We start from the raw sequence: 19764 nt of genomic DNA on the forward strand, positions 1-19764 counted from the left end.
CTACTGCCTAGACGTGGGATGGACTCGACTGGCTGGTCTGCCCCAGGGCTGCATGACCTGGGGCCTGACACTGAGATGCCCTGCACCCACCCAGCTCTCTGCCCACCTGGGCTGCTTTGGAGGCGAGAAGGCTCAGAGGGGCCCTGAGCCGCTGATCCCAAGCCTTGCTGGAGGGTATCAGGCAGGTGGTTGCTGTAGATGAAGATGCCTCAGCCCACTGGAGAGGACCGTGGTTGTGTTGGGGACAGGGAAGGTGGGTGGTGGGCAAGTGGAGGTTGAGTGACCGCTGGCAGGTACAGGAGCCATCCGTACTGGCAGCCTGGGCCTCTTGCCCAGCTCTGCCCTGTGACCCAGCCAGGAGAGGACATAGGGCCAGGCCAAATACTCAGACTCATGGCTTGGCCAGCCACTGGCCAGAAGTCAGGGCGTGTAACCGCTCAAGTCAGAAATGTCCCAGACGACGTCAGGGTGCCAGGAAGTGACCTCAGTAAGTGACTTCAGCCCTGCTGCTTCCATCCCCATCCTGGCTTCCTAGTGGTCTGGGTGGTCCCTCTGTGGGACCCCAGGGCTCCAAGGAACCCTGTATGAGAACCCATGAGTGGACACTTTTAGGCTGTCTTCTGGCCCCAGGAGTCTGTTGAAGGGTCACTCCAGAGCCTTGGTTCCCGGAGGTGTGTCCGGTTCAGCAGGATCTAGTTGTGATCAGTCTCCACAGGGCTGGGCTGATATCCACCTGGGACTGGGTGGAGTCTGTGGACCCCTCTGGGGCATTGGGGAGAGCCTACCCTGGAGCTGGGGCTCCAGGGGAGGGTCTCATGGCATGCTGGATCCCAGCCTGGACTAAGGGAGGGCACTGCAGCCATACTGGCTCAGGTGAGGTTCGGAACGCATTACTACCTCTGTGGAGAGGCTGGGCGGCAGCCTCTCGGGTCTGGGATGGGCTGTGGGACTCTGGCCAAGGCCTCGTGATCCCCATACCATGGGAGTGGGCACCCAGGGTAGGCCTCTTTGCTACAACAATGTCCAAGGTTGCCCCTTGAGTGGTCTAGAGACAGAAGGGACAAGGTGCTTCCCAGAGGTAGGAGCCAAGTGCAGAGTCTTCCCAGCTCTGCCCAGACACTCCAGGATGAGATGTTTGCAAGTTCCCTTATCAAGGGACCCGAAACTTTGCCACTAAAGAGCCACCAGAGGGCCAGGTCGGGCCACACTGCCTACGGTGACCCAGAACCCTGCCCCGCCTCCTTCCTGCTGGAGTCCTGACGCATCTCTGGGTAAACCCCAGGTCCAGTGCTTACCCCCCTGCCGAGAGTGAAGCTTCACCCCCATTTTACAGTTGGGGAAACTGAGGCTGGGAGGCACGGGACTTGCCCGAGACCATGCAGGCATGAGGGGGCAGCCAGACTCCAGGCCTGTGCCCGCTGCCTGCTCTGTCTCCAAGGCCCATGCAGGAAGGACACCAGGAGGGGACTGCTGAGCAGTGACTGACCTTGTGTCGCCGGCCAACTGGGCCCAGGCAGAAGGAAGTGGCAAGTCCCTGTGGGCAGGCTGCCGGCCTGTGCACGCTCAGCAGAGTGGAGGCACCGGCACCAGGCCAGGCAGACTCTGGGAGGCTGGCCGACACTCTCTCAGCTGCTGTGTGGGACCAATAGCCCAGCCAGGGGCTTTGGGGACTGTGAGGAAACTGATGTTTGGAGACAGAAGGAATTTGCCAGGGTCTCCGTGGAGGCCCAGGTGGATGGATGGCCACTGTGGCCGTGACGGGATGAGTGGGCAGGCAGCAGGCCCAGAGCCCTTGGGAGCCGCACCAGGCTGCTGGCCAGATGGACACAGCCAGGGCCCCTGTGGCACTCAGCCCTGGCCTGGCACTGCCCACCATGTTCTGCTTAGACCTGGGTGAACGAGGTCTCCTGTGCCCCTGGCTAGGCCCCTCCCCCTGCAGATGGACACACTGGTGAGTGGCAGATAGATAGGTGGACCGATCAGGTGCCTGGCAGCAGCACCAGACCTGTGTCAGCTGCCTAAAGCTCAGGTGGGCACTGACCCCACCATGCCCTCAGCCTCAGTCTCCCCAGGGGGCTCACAGCAACCCCCATTCTGCTCCTTCTCTTCCAGGTGCAGCCTACAGCCACAGGCAGGCAGCAGGACCCTGTGTGTTAGGAGCCACTACAGCCCTCTCCATCACCTGAAGGCCTCTCCTCCTGCCCTCGCTTGGAGCCCCTGGCCCCAGCCCTGGCCCTGGCCCCTGGCCTGGTCTGCTTGCTGCTGGACCCTGGCATGTCCAGGCCTGGCCCGCGCCTGCCTGCCCAGCCCGAGGAACCCCAGTGGCCCCGTGAGCTAGGATGAGGGGCCAGGCCACCGCCCCAGGCCCCTGCTGGATCCTTGGCCCCCGGCTGCTGCTGCTTCTGCTGTTCCTGGGGCGCCAGGCTAGGGCAGCCATGGGGGCCAATGTGGGGCCAGGGCCTGAGCCATGCACCACTCTAGTGCAGGGCAAGTTCTTCGGGTACTTCTCAGGGGCTGCAGTGTTCCCAGCCAACGCCTCACGCTGCTCTTGGACCCTGCGCAACCCGGACCCGCGGCGCTACACACTCTACATGAAGGTGGCCAAGGCTCCCGCATCCTGCAGCGGCCCTGGCCGCATCCGCACCTACCAGTTCGACTCCTTCCTGGAGTCCACGCGCACCTACCTGGGAATGGAGAGCTTCGACGAGGTGCTGCGGCTCTGTGACCCCTCGGCACCCCTGGCCTTCCTGCAGGCTGGCAAGCAGTTCCTGCAGATGCAGCGCCAGCAGCCACCTCCTAATGATGACCCCGGGCCCCCAGGCAATGACTTCTCAGTGGAGTACCTGGTCGTGGGCAACCGAAACCCCAGCCGGGCTGCCTGCCAGATGCTGTGCCGCTGGCTAGACGCCTGTCTGGCTGGCAGCCGCAGCTCACACCCCTGCGGCATCATGCAGACCCCTTGTGCCTGCCTGGGTGGGGACACCGGTGACCCTGCCCCTGGCCCCTTGGTTCCCCGCGGTGACGTCTGCCTGAGGGATGGAGTGGCTGGTGGCCCTGAGAACTGCCTCACCAGCCTGACCCAGGACCGGGGCAGGGATGGTGCTCCAGGTGAGTGACCAGACAGGAGAGGACCCGGGGTGGCTCCCTGGGCAGAGGGCATCAGGTCTTTTCTGCAGAGTTGTCCTGCCTGCCCACCCTCTTAGCAGAGGCTCAGGGAAGCCAGCACACAGTGCCTGGTGCAAGGGAGATGCTCGCTGAGTTCAGTGAATGAGTGAAGGAAGGAACAGCGGGTCTGATTTCTCCAGCTGAGAGAGTTTTAAATTTCTGACTGGGAATATCCTTCCTTTTTTGAGAGCAAGATGGTCTAATGGGCCAGCAGGCTGCTGTGGCTGGTGGCCGGGGTCTGCAGGGGCCTCTTGGGATGTGGGCTGCGTGGAGAAAATGACCAGAGCAGACTGTTTGGAGATGTGGTCAGGAGGTGAGATCTGGGGGCAGTGTGGTGTGGCTGAACAAATCACTTACACTGCAGTCAGTTACTGAGTGCCTTCGAGGTGTTCCAGGCATCAGGGACACACAGAGACAACCCACAGCCCAGCCCCACCCTCATGAGGGTGGCGGGAAGGAAGGCCAGACGGGCACAGCCAGGGCCCCTACCACAGCATCTTAAGTACAACATGGGGAAAGGTTGCTGGTGCGAGGTCAGGGGTCTCCTGGTCCAGGGGCCAAGTTCAGGGTTTTTGGAGACGTGCGGGTGAGCCCTGGGGGGTGTTAGGAATAGCACTGCAGGCCAAGAGCTGGGCGAAGGCCGGGCACATGCTCGTCTGCCCAGCAGAGAGAGGCTGGGCTGGTCCTGCTTGGTGATGAGAGCCAGTGAAAGAGGTATGGTTAGTGGATGGGACAGGACGCAGGGCAGGAGTCAGAGTCTTCCTTACAAGATGCCCAGGATTTCCTGAGAGCATCTGGGAGGCTGGGGTGGTGGCTGGGATGGGGAGGGGGGCAGGGGACAGCTTATCTCATACTCTTGAGTTTGAGATGCCAGGCAGGCAGCTGAACACGGGTGCTGGGCATCCAGGGGCCAGGCCAGGCTAGGTGTTTCATGCTAGGTGGGTGACACTGTCCAGGGCTCTTAGCCCCCCCTGAGCCAGTGAGGCCAATGGACTGCTTCTCAGAATAGTTTTTAAAGGCATAAAATAAGCATGTGGGGCACAAAAGACTCCAGTTGTTCTGGCACCCGACTCTGTTCATGGCCCCCTGGGCCCTGGATCCTAGATTAGACACCTCCATGAGCTGTGAAGGTAGCTGGAGAGGAGCAGGTGAGAAAGGGAGAGGTGGGCAGAGCCCCAAGGAAGGGGGGGGGTATCCAGGAAACCAGCAGAAAATGCTCCATCAAGATGGGGGTATACATCAGCTTCTTCATGCAGCTCCCCAGCAGTGGGGTAGGAGGCTGGGAGGACTGACCTTGAGGCTGGGCAAGATGGAAGACACTGTGACCTTGGCTTGGGCAGCTGCTAAGGAGCAGAGACGTGGAGGGCGCCGGTTGGGGGGAGGAGAGCACGGAGCAGTCGTCGCTCGGCCACTCCCCTGCAGCCACCTGCCTTCTGAGCCTTAGTTTCTTCATCTGCAAAGTGGTGACTGCTATGCAGGACTGCAGGGTCATGCAAGAGATGATGGCCCAGGGCCTGGCCCACAGGCCCAGATACACAGGAGCTGGAGACTCTGACTGCTGGGAACTGTCCAGTGCTGCTCAGAGCTGCATGGAGGTGTCCTGAGGAGGAGGTCAAGAGGCTGGGCTGGTGTGGTCCAAGCATGAGGACCAGTGGCAGGAGTTTGTGTGCTGGAGGCAGCCAGAGCTCTACTTCTCACTGAGCACCTACTTTGTGTTCTGAGGCAGGAGTAGGGGTGCAGTGGGTTGACTTGTTATCGTGAAAACAGAAGGGTTACAGGAGGGCTTTCAGCAGAAGAGCGACAGGGGCTGACACTCTCGATGCTCAAGCTGTGAGTGTCCCAGCCCAGAGTGGGGTCCCCGACAGGGAAGGGCCACTGCAGGCGTTCAAGAGCGACCCGATGTTGGCCTGCTCGGGACTCAGCAGCATCTGGACTGGGGAAGAGGGTCTGGCGGTGGAAGGGGGTGGAGCTGATGGACTTGCTGATGCAAAGGATGTGGGTGCAGAGGGAGGAGGTGGCCAGACCACTCCCAGGGTGGGGAGGAAGGTCTGGAGGTCAGAGTGGGACTCGAGTGTGAGATGCTCATGGTTCATGCAAGCAGGGTGTCCTGTGAGCAGGGTGCTCTGGGGCGTGGAGTGCCAGGGCAGGACTGCACTCGTGCCCCCCCAGGCCCTACCCTCCCCCACCCCCAGCCAATCCATCCGCTCCTTTATCCCCTCAGGCCCCTCACCTTGAAAATGGAAAGAATAAAAGCACCTTCTTTCCTGGGTTGCCATGGGGAGTGAGAACTGGGGTGAAAGTGTTTCTGAACAGAAGTGATGTCAGTGAGAGCCCATTAATGCCTGTTTACTAAGAGGCACAGGAGCTAGAGGGCTGGGGCAGGGGCAGAGGATGAGGGGTGCTGGAGGCGGGGGTGGGCAGGCGGGGCTCCCATGGAGGTTCTGAGGGGAATGGCTGGCGGCCATGCTTGGAGGAGGGTAGGCAGGTGTGTGTGGGTGCATGTGTGTCCATGTATCCATGTGCTGAGAGTGTGTATGTGTGTTCATATGTGCCATTATGTGCACGTCCATGGCGGTATGTACATGTGTGCACATCTGTGTGTATGTGTACAGTACATAGTGTTCCTGTGTGAGCATGTGCATATGAGTGTGCATGGTGTGCACACATGCATTAACACGTGTGCTTTGAGGCTGGGCTCTGTGCAGGGCCATTTTCGGCGATTTGGACAAAGCACAGTATAGAGGCAATGAAGGGGAAGCTGATCTGTCCTGGGCGGAGGGGGTGGAACATGGTGTCCAGTGCCCACCCCCTGGACCAAGAATGCGTCTAGGAGCTGGAGACGGACATGGTCTTAGCGGTCGTGACCGCAGCCATGTTCTGAATTTTGTGCCTGGAGTATCCACATTTGAACTAGTTTACTCTTCCCAGCAGCCCATGAAATTGGCTCCCCACCGAGGCACCCTCCTTCCACAGGGCCTTTGCTTGGGCTGTTCCCCACCCCCACCCTCACCAAGAAAGGCTTTTCCCAGGCACCCAGAAGGCTCCCTCCCTCGAGTCCTTGCTCAGTCATTTCTTCTCAGCGAGGCCTACCCAGCTGTGCTGTTTAAAATGGCAGCAGCCCCAGCCCCAGTCTCCACCCTGAATTCCGTCGCAGTTCCACCCAAATGTGACCTGTGAGCGTCCTGGGTAATTACCCATATTTGTGGGGTCCCCCCCTTATTCTCCACCCCTGCTAGCACGTAAGCACCCCAGGGCAGGGGTGTTTGCTCGCTCGCTGACGTAGCTCCCAGTGAGCTTCCTGGTATACAGGCAGCTACCTGGACAGTACCTGGTACGCGGCAGGCGCCTGCTCATAAATGCTTGCTGAGTGGAACGAGGCAGAGGGGTTAGGCAGCTGGGAAGGGTCCGCTGACGGCAGAGCCAGCTCTTCGCCACTGGGTGGGCCCGCACTCCTGGGCTTCTGCTGCGCGGAGCTCTGCTGGGAGAGTCGGTGCGTGTGGGTGCTCGTGTGTGTATGGGGTTGGGGTGGCACGTGGACCAGAGTGGCCCAGCAATCATTCAGAAGACACACAGCTGAGCCAGGCCAGGTGCCAGACCCCAGATCTGTCCCCTGAGCCCCGTGCTCGGAGCTTCGCCCCCTCATGCAGGCTGGGGGAGGCTGGGACAGGCACGTCCTTTATCTCCCAGAGAAGGCTGTGCGCAGCCAGGGAGCGACAGGCAGCCCAGGCCAGCCAGTGGCCCATTTTCAGCCCTGCCCCCCGCCCAGCCTGTCCAGATACCACACGGCCATGTCACGTGTCTGACTCGGCCGGTGGTCCTCCGGCCACAGCAAATGTTCCCTCTCCGCTCGCCTCCCACCTGGCCGCCCCCTCTGAGGCACACTCCCACCAGGGGTCTCTCATGTGTCCCTGGTCCCTCTGTCTCTCCCCCACAGTCTCTCTCTATGTTCTGCCTCTGGTGAGATGGAGCCATTTCTCTCAAGGGTTGTTTTAAATATTCATGTTTTAATTAAAGAATTTTATTGCAGAAGCAACATGTAAGACAATGAAAAAGCAGTGTCCTGGGGGCTGGGAGTGTGTGTCTATGTGTGACCGTGATTCTGTGTGTGTCCCTGTCTTTGTGTGTATGTGTCTCTATCCCTGTGTGTTTGTGTCCCTATGTGTGTCCCTGTATGTGTCCCTGTGTATGTGTCCTTGTCCCTGTGTGAATGTGTCCCTGTGTGTATGTGTCCCTGTATGTGTCCCTGTGTATGTGTCCCTGTCCCTGTGTGTGTGTGTCCCTGTGTGTGTGTCCCCTGTGCCTGCACGGGGTGTGTGCGTAACGTCTGGTCATGCGGGTCTGGAGGGCTGTGACTCTGTGATGCTGGGCTGAGGGACCAAGACCCACCCAGGACCACCCAGACAGAGGGAGGGGCTGAGTCCCGCCCCTGCCTCCAGGCCTGTCACCAAGTGGTGGGGGGCTCCTGCCCTGAAACACCCCCTGCAGGGCTTTGGACAAGGCCCAACCGGCCAAGTCCCCCAGCTTCCCTCAGGAAGAACGCCTGGAGCCCCTCTCCTCTCAGGTCTGTGGGCTGTGGAGAGAGGCTGAGCCTAGAGTGGGTGTGGGTGTGGGGGGTTTCCAGGTGTCACTGAGCCGGTTGAGGGGGCACCAGGAGAAGGTGAAGGGCATGGGAAGACCTGAGGGCGTCTCTGCGGAGACTTCATCTCAGCCAAGACACTGCTCTTTCACAAAGACCAAGTTAGAAAACTTTGGAAAACAAGGTTCAGTCTCCTCTGGAGACAAGGCCCACTCCCGATGGGGGGAGGGGGGCATGACCACAACGCACACATGTGTGCCGTCACCCATGGAGAAGTTCCCACGTGAGGTCAGAGACCCTGTGCGCCAGCTACCAGTGGCCCTGCTTGGGTCCCACGTCCCAAAAAGATGGAAGGAGGGCTGTCAGCCGTACAGCCCAAAGCCTAGGGAGGGAAGGGATTTGCCTGGGTCACCCAGGGCCCAAGGGCAGAGCTGGTGGAAGCGGGCTTTCTTAGGACTGCTGCTGAGGGAAAGTAGAGGCTAGAAAGCAGTGACCCTGCAGACTGGGCCAGGTTGGTCAGCTCAGCAAGTGTCGGTTCCTTTTCTGTGAAATGGGGACAGGACAGGCCTGCTCACAGGGTCTGTGTGAGGCTGAAGGAGGCGGCACCTCTAACACAGGTGCTTGGAGGAGCCCTTCTGGTCCTTCTTACCTGGAAATGGGCCTGGCAGGGAGCATGGCTCTCTTGGCCCCATACTGAGGTCCCGCGGTACCTGCTACAGCTGGGCAGGCTGCTGGCCACTCGGGCCCTGAGAGCAGAAGCTGCAGGCCTCACGGAGAATAAACTGTGGCAATGTCTTGGGGGGGGTGGGGGCTGTGCACTGGGGGGCCGGTTGAGGAGGAGTTTCAGGGAGCTGCCCTATCCCCTGATATCCCCTTTGGCACATCCATGCAGGGAGCTCAGAGAAGCTTGGGTGCCCCAGGATAGACCCTAACGTGGGGTGGGGTGGGGCAGGGTCTTCGTGGGAGCTGGACTAGGCCGTGGGTGTCTGGGGACACAGCCTGGCAGGTGGGAGTGAGTGGGCAGGTGCTGCACAACCTGCTGGACTGGGGAGACCTCTGCTGGAGGAGAAGGGAAGTGTACAGTTCCCTTTCTCCAAAGGGAGACACCCCACGCACCCAGAAGGCCCAGCAGGGAGAAGGCCTCCCCCATGGCCCCCACCCCAGCCAACTTGGGGCGTAGGAACAGGGAGGTCACAGCCTTGAGGCTGGAACACCAGGGCAGGAAGAAGGCCCGAAGCCCCCTTTTCGGTGCCTTCTCTCCTGGGTGGCCATGCTGCCTAGAGGCCATTAATTGGTCCTATTCATCCTGTAATGAGATGGAAATGAGGCTTCCAGACAGAGGGGGCATTGAGCTGGGGAAGAATGGCTCCTCTTTCTAGGCCTGGAGGGGCAGACCGCCCCCCAGCCTTGCCCACTCCTCTGCTGCCCCTGGAAGCTCACTCAGCCCAGGAGCACCTTAGCCACCCAGCAAAGGGCGGCTTGAGTGCCTCTACACCAGCATTGTGGGCGACCCCCCTGTCGTAGACACATTTATCAAGTGTCAGCTATGTGTGGGGACACACTTGGAAAAGAAAACCACCAACAAAAATAGTTGTTTTCATTTCCTGAGTGTTCATCAGAGGCAGGAGTGTGGCCAAGGTCAGAGATCAGTCTGTGACTGGGATCAGGGCTCAGTATATGATGGGGGACGAGGAATCCTGTGCCCAGGATCAGAAGACAGTCTATGGTGAGGATCCAGGCTCAGTATGTGATCAAGGGGACTCAGCCTGGGACCAGCATCTAGGCCAGGGTGTGACCAGGGGCCTGTCTGTCCTCTGAGCCTTGGGCACCCTCTTCCCCCTTCCCCCACCACATCCTTGCCACCTGGGTCACCAAGGTAACCAGCCCTGAAATAGTGGGTGTTTTGGCAGCTGAGGCCTAACCTGAGTCTATCCTGAAAGACGAGCTCTGCAGCAGTTGCCATGGGAACCAAGTGGCATCCTCTGATTAGCTTGGCTTGGACACCCTCTCTCTCCCACCAACTGCTGGTTTTCACGTCACACAGGCTCCCATGTGGGGGCTGGGCTGGGGCAGCAAGGGGTAACTGACAGGACGTGCCCCAGCCTGACCCCACTGCCAGGCCCATCTCCCTGGACTCTGACTCTCTCTGCTCCTTTGTCTCAGTGTCACAGGATGGGATGGCCTGGAACACCGGACTGGGGCCTGTGGTTGGTCATAGCAGGTGGCCTTCGTCTGGAGGGTCAGGGGCATCTGGAATCTGACTGTGGTTCCAGTCCCTGCTCCTCTCCCTGTCAGCCCAGTGGATAACTTGGGCTCCCATCTGCGTTTGACAAGCAGCTGTGGTTCTGGGCTGAGTCACCCGAGTGAGGGCACCTGAAGTGGGAGCAGCAAAGGCCCCTCTCTGGGCAGCCTCAGTCATCACAGTTCCCTGCCCCATGCATGTGGACACTCGGAGGCGTAGCAGGGGCCCTGGTCTGCTCGCCTCCCTGGGGTGCTTCCGAGATAACTGTGGTGTAAGACAAAGTGACATTTGTGTAGTATACTCCAGGTTGGTAGTTCTGACTGCACCCCTCCGTGCCAGCTCCAGGGCAGGTCCTCCTGGGTGTCCAGACCATCCCTCTTTGAGCCTGTTTCCTCTGCTGCAAATGGGGTGAAAATGCTGCCTCTTTAAGGTGGATGGGACTTAAGTTTCCTGTGTACTGAGGTGCCTGGCACAAAGCAGAGCCCACTGGAAGTGGAAGGAACCTGCCCAGGGTACCCTAGGAGAGCTGGCCACAGGAGGAGCAACCTTCCTTGGAGGGTGCGGGGCTGGGCCAACAGCCTGGTGTGATTCTGCTGAGACTCTTCCTAGCTCAGGGAACACAGGTAACCCTTCACTTGGGCTGCCTCGGCCTGCTCAATGGGAGCAGAGAGGCCTCCCTGCACAGTGGCTGATGGGTGAGAGCATCACACCCAGACCCAGGAAGGGGCTCAGAACCAGGTCCCTCTGTTCCCAGAGCAAGGGTCCATGCAAAGCTCAGCCTTGAGCCCTCATTGTGGTGCTGGCAAGCCCCTCCCTGGGCCTTGTCACACACCAGGGAGCTGCCAGTGACTGTGCAAAGAAGGGCTGAGCAGGGTCTATGCCCACCCACCGAGGAGCAGCCACTAAGGTCCAAGCCCCTCCTCCCTGGTCATTTCTAGATGTGTAAGCCTGCCCACCTGCCCCACCCTCCTGCTGTGTCCCACCTGGCTGGACACAGAGGACAGGAAGCCTGGCTGCTGTGTGCCCTCGGCAGAAGTACCCTGCCTCTCTGGGCCCAGGGGAAGGGTAGGCTCTGTGAGAGGAGGGAGACAAGGCTTCTGCAGTAGGTTTGAGGGGTAGAAGGCTCCCCTTCCCGCCTGTGTTCCCAGCATGGAGAATGAGGCCCCGCTGCCCACGCTGGCTGGAGAGGTTCCTTCCCAACCTCGCCTCCCGTTCTTTTGCCCCTGGTGCCCCCTGCTGGCTGGTTCCCAGAACTGGCGCAGGAGCGGTGAGAAGGGGCTCCGGCACCTTTGAGTGGCCCGTACAGAACAGAACTGTGCCTGACCAGAGTCACGTGGACACTGATATTGCTGCAAATCAAAGTTGGTTCTCTGGCATCAACTCTGACCCCAATGACAACACCCACACCCATCCTTTCCCAGCCCTTTCCTGCAATTTATCCTCATGTGTCAGTAGTGGGGAGTAGTGCCCCCATTATCTTCAGATGAGGGGCTTGAGGAAGGATGGCCCATGGGTGGTGGGCCACCACGGCCCCTGTTCCTCCCCCCCCCCACCCAAGGATATTTTTAACGTTGCTTTTCAGAGAGAGTGGAAGGGAGAAACGGAGAGAGAGAATCGATATGAGAGAGACACATCAATTGGTTGCCTCCCGCACACGCCCCAACCAGGGCCAGGGATCAAGCCTGCAGCTGAGGTGCGTGCCTGTGCCTTGGTCAGAATTGAACCCCAGACCCTTCAGTCCAGAGGCCGATGCTCTAGCCACTGAGCCAAACGGGCCAAGCCCTGTTCTTGGGCGCACCCTCTGGGATCTCTCGCAGTCCTCATTCTCACCCCCTGAGTTGAGGTCCATTCCCCCAGGCCACAGACAAGCCAGAGCTCTGAGAGGCACAGGGGACACTTCTGATGGGCACTCTATTACCTGCCCTTGGCTAGCCTGGCTCCCCTGCTCCAGCCTTGGGTGGGCAGGCCTTGCGGGGCAGTGGCCCAGCTCCAGGACAGGTCTCCGTGCTGGACTTCAGTAATGCCATCCGCTGTCTCCTGGCCACCTCACAAGTGGGTGCAGTGTGAGGGTGCTGGTGCGGGGTGCCCGCCTGGCCTGCACCTGGCTCGTCCTAGGCTCTGGGGAGGCTGCTCACCCTGATCTGATTGAGCCCACCCTGGCCTGCTTTGCTGACAGTGCAGGGGCCCTGGCATCCCTGAGGACAAACAGGATGGCAGCAGCCGGAGTTCTTTGCAGTGGAGCCATCTGGGTGGCCTCAAGCATGGATTTTGAACAGAAGGCCTGGACAAGCAGCCCCTTCCTCAGCCCATCAGTGCATCCTCCAGACCCTGGCCCAAGACGGGGGTGACGCCCCTGCTCCTCTTCCCTCAGCAGCTCCCCAGTACCTCAAGGCTGTCCTGTTCAGGGTCCTAAAACTACAGCCACTGAGGGGGGATAGGGCCAGGATGGAGGAAGACCCAGGAGGAGCTAAAAGGACATGGCTGGGGTCAGAGCAGGGGCAGCTGGAGGGGCCCAGAGGCCCAGGTGGAGGCCTGTGTTCTCCGGCTCCCTCAGCAGCAGGTGGCCAGTTTTGCCAGGTCTGAGGGAGGCTCAGTCTGCCTGGGCCCTGGGTGTGGGGCCATCAGGGGTGGGACACTGGTCACCTCTGGTATTCCGGCGAGGGTGGGGGAAAGAGCACACAGGTCATGACTGTGAGTGGGGGGTAATGAGGACACTGAGGCTCAGAGGAAACAGACTGAGGACCATGGGAAGGGGGTTCCAGCAGGACTGGAGGATCTGTGCACAGGACTGAGAGCCTTGTCAAAGGGTCCCCCCTGCCCTCACCCCAGCACCAGGACCTTATAACACAGCGGCTGGGATGGCCTGGGGTGTGATTCATTCATTCCTCAGACCCCCATGGGACTCCAGCTTTGTCCACCGCACACTAGGGCCAGATTCAGAACCAGGGAAGGCCCTAGCACAGGTGCCTATAGACAGAGAGCTGAGAGCACTGTGACCCCAAGGGGGTGCCCGGGGAGTGTGCATGTACCTTGTCCCAAAGACCCTCCCTGGGACAACCCTTCCCCGACACCCCTGCCTCACACCCCCGTGTCTCACTTTATCCAGGCCTGCACTAGGCCGCCTAGCTGACCCTCCATGGTGCTGTGTGGGTTCCCACACCAGAGCCTCACACATGTGGATCTCACCCCACTGGCTGCTGTGCCTGAAGTCTGGAGTGACCTCCAGAAGTCACTCTCTGAAAGACATGATCCCTGCTCTCTGGTTTTCTCCAGGTGGCTGGAAGCTGTGGTCCCTGTGGGGCGAGTGCACGCGGGACTGCGGGGGAGGCCTGCAGACTCGAACACGCACCTGCCTGCCTTCCCGGGGCATCGAGGGTGGTGGCTGCGAGGGGGTGCTGGAAGAGGGCCGCCTGTGCAACCGCAAAGCCTGTGGGGGTGAGTGCATAGAGGGGCCAACCAGGGGCTGGCTTCTACTGGTGCCCTCACCCCCTCCCTGCGCTGGGCCAGGCCAGGTGGAGGGTGAAGGCAGAAAGGAAGGAGGGCCCTGGGACCAGGCCAGGCAGGGAAGGGGCGGAGCCGTAGGTGTGGAGCCTGGCCTAGAGCCAGGTGGATGGGTGGAGAGGGCACCAGTAGAAGGGCGGCTCCGGAGGAGGGGGTGTAGCTGGGACTAGGTGGGGCTCTCTTCTCACCTGTTGACTGGGAGCTTGGGTGCTGCTTCCCTCTGCCACCCAGCCCTGGGCAGACCTGTCTGCCCCAGTTTCATCCAGCCTCTAGAACATAAGTCTCTAATAAGAGTATCTAATGACCTCATACATATTTTAGCTGCTTCCATAAAGTTAAATCAAGTTATAATGAGACTGTCATTCTTCGAGTTGGTTTTTCCTCGATGAACTTTGCTGGGAAGAGAAGCTCATCTCAGAAGCCTGGAGAGGGCCCGGGGCGGGGGGGGGGGGGGGGCAGGGTCCAGGCCACAGGAAGCAGGGGTGCTGGTGGGATGCTGAGCAGGGAAGGGCAGCAGCCACTCAAACGTGCTGTCCTGCAGGTGACTCCTGGGGGCTTTGGAGGAACGGAGGGAGGGACGCAGGGCGGGGGAGATGAGACCCACAGGAGTTGGTGCCAGGCCTGGGTGCCCTGGTCCCAGGTTTCCCAGCTGCCCAGGGAGGCCGAGCAACCTGGTGCTGCCAAGCCTAGTCCCACTCTGGCTGAGGACTGAGGGACCCAGGGCCAGAGCAAGGCTCCTGAGGGCCACCGCCTGGATGCTTACCTGAGCCCGTCCTGCAGCAGCCGGGCGCACCAACTCCCGGAGCCAGTCACTAAGGTCCACGGATGCCCGACGGCGGGAGGAGCTGGGGGATGAGCTGCAGCAGTTCGGGTTCTCATCGCCACACACGGGTGAGCTGCAGGGGTGGTTAGGGCGGCCATGTGAAGACAAAAACGCTGTAAAGCGGGGAAGGTTGGTTTCATGGTACTAGGTCTTTGTACAAATATTTTAAGTTATTAACTGCTGCTAGTTGTAAGACATAACTTTAAATAGTCACCATAATTAGACTACCCTCTTAGGTGCCAGGCTGTCCTCTCCAGGCCAGCTGGCTTTGGGGGCGCTAGTGCAGTTCAAACGGGCCCGTCCAGCCCAGACCCCAGGGACCTGGAGATAGCACAAGCCCAGCCCACAGACTTGCAGGGGAATCAGCCCGCTTCAAACACCTCGGGCTAAAAGGCCTCGGCACCACCGCCGGCTGCCCAGCGCGGTCCTGCTCCTTCGGGTTCCTCCTGAGGCTCTGACGCAGTCCTGGCACAGGGGCAGCGGCAGGCGGGTAATGCCTGGGCCTGGGCCCGCAGGTGACCCCGCGGCTGAGGAGTGGTCCCCGTGGAGCGTGTGCTCCAGCACGTGCGGCGAGGGCTGGCAGACACGGACGCGCTTCTGCGTGTCGTCCTCCTACAGCACGCAGTGCAGCGGGCCCCTGCGCGAGCAGCGGCTGTGCAACAACTCGGCCGTGTGTCCAGGTGGGCGGGCGCCGGGCGGCCGCGCGAGGGACGGGGTCGGGCACCGGGCACCGCGCCGCAGGAGCAGGGCCGGGCATCTGAGGCCTGGGTGACTGGGGGACCGGACAGGGGGCGGGGCGTCAGGGTCCAGGGTTGGGGCAGCCGGGCGCCCGGGTGGGGGAGGGTAAGTGGTCATCGGGATTCAGGGCTTGACAGCTGGGTGGCGGGGTGTAGGGGCGGCAGTGGTCAGTGTCGCAAAGCTCAGCAGTGCCCTCGGGTTTCTCTGCAGTGCATGGCGCCTGGGATGAGTGGTCGCCCTGGAGCCTGTGCTCCAGCACTTGTGGCCGTGGCTTCCGGGACCGCACACGCACCTGCAGGCCTCCGCAATTTGGAGGCAACCCCTGTGAGGGACCCGAGAAGCAAACCAAGTTCTGCAACATTGCCCTGTGCCCTGGTAGGTGAGAGGGAGGGCGCTGGGAGGGACAGAGAGCGGGAGGGAAGGGCCCAGTGAGTCACTGGCCAGCCCCAGGAGCCCGACTTTGCCCACCCCAGACCCCCCTGCTCCGGTGCTCAGAGGTTGGAACCTCAGGCGGTGATCAGGCTGGAGGTTGGAGACCCTGGGGCATTCTCATCCGTGTACCCTTGGTGTTGGGGTGGTGGCCCTCGGAAGCGTTCACACTTGTGTCCCAGGCTGCATGGTGGCGGGTGGGCCCTGGGGTGGGCCCTGGGGTGTTTACACCTGTGACCCAGACCCAGTGTTGGGGTCATGGGATCCTGGGTGTTCACACGGTTCCTGTCCCCTTCCTCCCCCGGGCCGGGCAGTGGATGGAAACTGGAACGAATGGTCAAGCTGGAGCACGTGCTCCGCCAGCTGCTCCCAGGGCCGGCAGCAGCGCACACGGGAGTGCAACGGGCCTTCCTATGGGGGCGCCGAGTGCCAGGGCCACTGGGTGGAGACCAGAGACTGCTTCCTGCAGCAGTGCCCAGGTCAGGGCCGGGCCAGGGCTTGCGGGTGGCGGCATGCAGACATGAACCATGAGGAGGGGCGAGACCCTTGGGGGCTAACTGTGGGGCTGGAATGTGGCCATAGGGACGTGGGGGGACAGTGGGAAGTGAGGGGGGTGGAGGGGGACCAGTGCAGATGAGGCACTTGTTTTTTCTTTATCAAGTTGAGCTCTGGTTTCTCCTCTCCTGGTCTCAACCTGGTGTCTGCGTGTCTGGCCCTCCTTTTGTTCCCATCCCTGTGTTGTCTGGCCCTCCCCGTTTTCCCTGTCCCCATGGCCCTGTGTCTCTGACCACTGTGACTCCTGGACCTGCGCCCTCCTCATCCTGGGCCTGTGTCTCCATGCCTGGCGTGCCTTGCAGTGGATGGGAAGTGGGAAGCCTGGGCATCATGGGGTGGCTGCAGTGTCACCTGTGGGGGCGGCACACAGCAACGGGAGCGTGTCTGCTCAGGGCCCTTCTTCGGGGGAGCAATGTGCCAGGGCCCGCAGGAGGAGCACCGGCAATGCAGTGCCCAGCGGTGTCCTGGTGAGTGTCCCCTCACCACCCCCACAGCTGGGCCCCGGGAGGAGACCCTGAGTGACCAGGTGGGCGTGGAGCTGGGCTCTCTGGGGACTAACTCCCCTTTGTGATGGTGGATGTCCTGGAGGGCTCTGGCCCCCTGCCCCTGCTGCCAGCACTCAGCACTCCTTCCCATGTCCTTCCCCCGCTCATGCCTCTGGCCCCTGCAGAGCCCCATGAGATCTGTGACGAGGACAACTCTGGCACTGTGATCTGGAAGGAGACCCCAGCGGGAGAAGTGGCTGCGGTTCGGTGTCCCCGAAATGCCACGGGTGAGGGCTGGCAGGCAGCGGGTGCGGGTGTGAGGGACTCCTGTTCTGTCCTCACAGGGCTGTGTGGGGGGCAGTGAGGTGGCCCTACAGGCCTGGCCAAGGGGCTCTCAGAGCAGCACGTGTGTCCCTGTCTGCCCTGTGGCTCCAGTGGGTGACAGGGTTGCAGTAGTTCTCTAGGGTCATCCCCAGTGTGTGCAGACAGCTGTACCTGGTTCCTTGACCGTTTTCTGGCGTTAGGCATTGGGTCACAAGTGTGCCCGTGTTTAAGGCTGTCACTTCCTGACACCAAACACCTCCACAGGCTCCCAGTGTCTGCCTCTTGTGTGGAGCTGGGCAGTGGGCCTGGGCTACAGGCTCTGGATTGGGAGGAGCTACAGGAGTGACCCTGGGATGAACTTGAACCCCCCCCCCCACTCAGCTGAGGGCTCTGCCCCATGCAGGTGGGGTCCTTGAAAGTTTAGCTCCTGCTGGTCCCTGCAGCAGCTGCTCAGAAATTCTGTGAATGAAAGAAAGCGAGGTAGCCTGGCCCCCATGCTGGCTCTGCTCTCAGAGACTCCCTGCTTCTGGAGCCAAGGGTCCCAATGAGAGGGCCCGGGCCTAGGAGCTGTGGGTGGGTTTGCTGCACCGGAGGTGGGCACCTAGCTGAGAAGTGGGAGGCAGAGTTGACCCACCACCTCCCCAGGCCTCATCTTGCGGCGCTGTGAGCTGGATGAAGAAGGCATTGCTTACTGGGAGCCCCCTACCTACATCCGCTGCGTCTCCATCGACTACCGAAACATCCAGATGATGGTGAGGGCCGGGGCTGGGGTCTCCTGCCCTGCCCACCAGTCCAGGGTGCTCCTCTGCCCTGTGTCCTCAGACAACCCTGTGTCCCCAGTGGCACACCCTATGTATACACATCAGTTATGGCCACTGGCTGGGGGCTGCAGAGGGTCCTCTAGGCATAGGAGGTCCTTGGCCTTGATGTGTCCTGCAGAATCATGGCACCCAATCCTCTCCATCTCTCCAGACCCGTGAGCACCTGGCAAAGGCTCAGCGAGGGCTGCCCGGGGAGGGGGTGTCCGAAGTCATCCAGACGCTGGTGGAGATCTCCCAGGATGGGACCAGCTACAGTGGGGACCTGCTCTCTACCATCGACGTCCTGCGGAACATGACCGAGATCTTCCGGAGAGCATACTACAGCCCCACCCCTGGGGATGTGCAGGTGCGCTTCCCCGAGGGCCACCCAGGAGAGTGCACCTGGGAAAGTGGGTGGGGAGCACGCCCTGGGCCTAGGCTGAGCCCTGACCCTGGTCACACACTGATCCTGACCCTGGTCACGCGCTCAGCCCTGATTCTGGCGCCTTGTTCTCTGCTTACTGGCCCTTCTTCCTCTTCCTTCCAGAATTTTGTCCAGATCATCAGCAACCTGCTGGCGGAGGACAACCGGGACAAGTGGGAGGAGGCCCAGCTGGTAAGGACACTGGTCAGAGCAGCAGGATGGGCCAGGCATTGCTGGTGCCTCCTTAAGTCCCAGGCTAGCCTAGCATGGGACCTGGGTTCCAACCCCAGCTCGGCCTCTGCCAGTCGTGTGACTTTGAGGAAGTTGCTTAACTTTCTGAGCCTCAGTTTCCCCATCCATCAGAGGACAGCAGCTCCCCTCGTGGGGCTCAATGAGGAGGGGCGGGATGTGTTGGCAGTGTGGTGCTCATGAGGTGACTAGGATGTGGTGATTCTTTTTCTTCTGGAAAGAGTGGTCAGCCTCCCTTCCTCCCAAATGGACCTGTGCCCAGGGCAGTACCCAGTATGAGGACGGCAGGACCCAGAGACCCTGCTGTCCTCCCCAGCCTGGATCCCTGGCCATGGGGCTCAGTGTGCTTGTCTACAAATGGCTATGGACACTCAAAGGTCCTAACTGCTTCCCAAGTCACGGAGCCTGTGGTGCTAGGGAGTGACCCACAGGACCCAGAAACAAAGGGACAGAGGAAAGGAGGTGGGAGGGGCGGAGGAACAAGAAGATGTGTCCCTGGCTGGGGGTGTGGGGCCCTCCATGATGCCCTCATTTAGCTCTAGTGGTTGGTGTTCTGGGTGGGGCTGCTCCCATCATCTCCAAAGCTGCCTAACCTCACCCCCTCTCCAGATGGGCCCCAATGCCAAGGAGCTGTTCCGGCTGGTAGAGGACTTCGTGGATGTCATAGGGTTCCGCATGAAGGACTTGCGGGATGCATACCAAGTGACAGACAACCTGGGTGAGCGCACCCCATCCTCCACTGATCCCCCCTCCATGCCCCTGCTCTGCAGCCCTGGGCCACACCTTCCTGCCTCAGTTTCCTCATCTGTGTACACAGGCAGGGGCCACATTCCCTCTAGGCCAGTGTTTAAGGTCAATCCTGTGTGTTCAGGTGCACAAACCTGACACGACCTAGGAGGGGTCAGCTTGGGGCGTCTCAGGCCCAGACAAGGTCCTAGAGACCTCATATCCAGGGACACACCGGGACCCCCAGTCCACAGCCCCCCAGGGCCAGGGCCCACTTTGGTCACCCCAGTGCCCTTTCTGTGCTGGGATGGTCTTGGGGACTTGAAGGCAGGACTGTGCGGCCACCCCCTTCTCTGCACACCCCTCCTACACTGCACACCCCACACCCACACACTCTGTTCCTGGACACTTACACTAGGGATCCAAGCAGCCCAACCTCCTTCAGGTCTTTACCCAAAGTCACCTCCTCAAGGAGGACCCCAGACCACCCTGTTTGGAAGTGCGGCACCCCCAACCTCCCTGCCCCTGCCCAGGATTACCACTGCTTGCCTGTCTCCTCCATCAAATTGTCAAGGCCAGAAGGGGTTTCGTTTGTCCCCTGCCGCACCCCCAGCATGAGAGCTCCCTGGCGTACAGCAGGTGCCCTGTGCCTGTGGAGTGAATGACTACTCGTGGTTCCCTCACTGGTGGAGCACTCACCACAAAGGGCTGGACACTCAGAGAGGAG

General features: G+C 60.9%; 1 protein-coding gene across 1 annotated transcript in view; it reads left to right on the forward strand.

Annotated features, from left to right (window-relative positions):
* The first annotated feature begins 2319 nt into the window (after positions 1–2319).
* The window catches only part of ADGRB1 (adhesion G protein-coupled receptor B1), a 59371-nt gene continuing 41926 nt past the window's right edge, over positions 2320–19764 (forward strand). Inside the window, exons 1-12 of the mRNA XM_081117053.1 lie at positions 2320–3108; positions 13257–13418; positions 14265–14375; positions 14823–14987; positions 15256–15420; positions 15789–15953; positions 16332–16496; positions 16700–16801; positions 17484–17590; positions 17811–18005; positions 18186–18254; positions 18921–19029. Of these exons, the coding sequence (XP_080973179.1) occupies positions 2340–3108; positions 13257–13418; positions 14265–14375; positions 14823–14987; positions 15256–15420; positions 15789–15953; positions 16332–16496; positions 16700–16801; positions 17484–17590; positions 17811–18005; positions 18186–18254; positions 18921–19029 (2284 nt within the window). The 5' untranslated portion in view covers positions 2320–2339. The remainder of the gene's footprint in view (positions 3109–13256; positions 13419–14264; positions 14376–14822; positions 14988–15255; positions 15421–15788; positions 15954–16331; positions 16497–16699; positions 16802–17483; positions 17591–17810; positions 18006–18185; positions 18255–18920; positions 19030–19764) is intronic.

This window comes from Miniopterus schreibersii (genome assembly GCF_964146895.1).
Source record: "Miniopterus schreibersii genome assembly, chromosome: 17".
Lineage (NCBI taxonomy): Eukaryota > Metazoa > Chordata > Mammalia > Chiroptera > Miniopteridae > Miniopterus > Miniopterus schreibersii.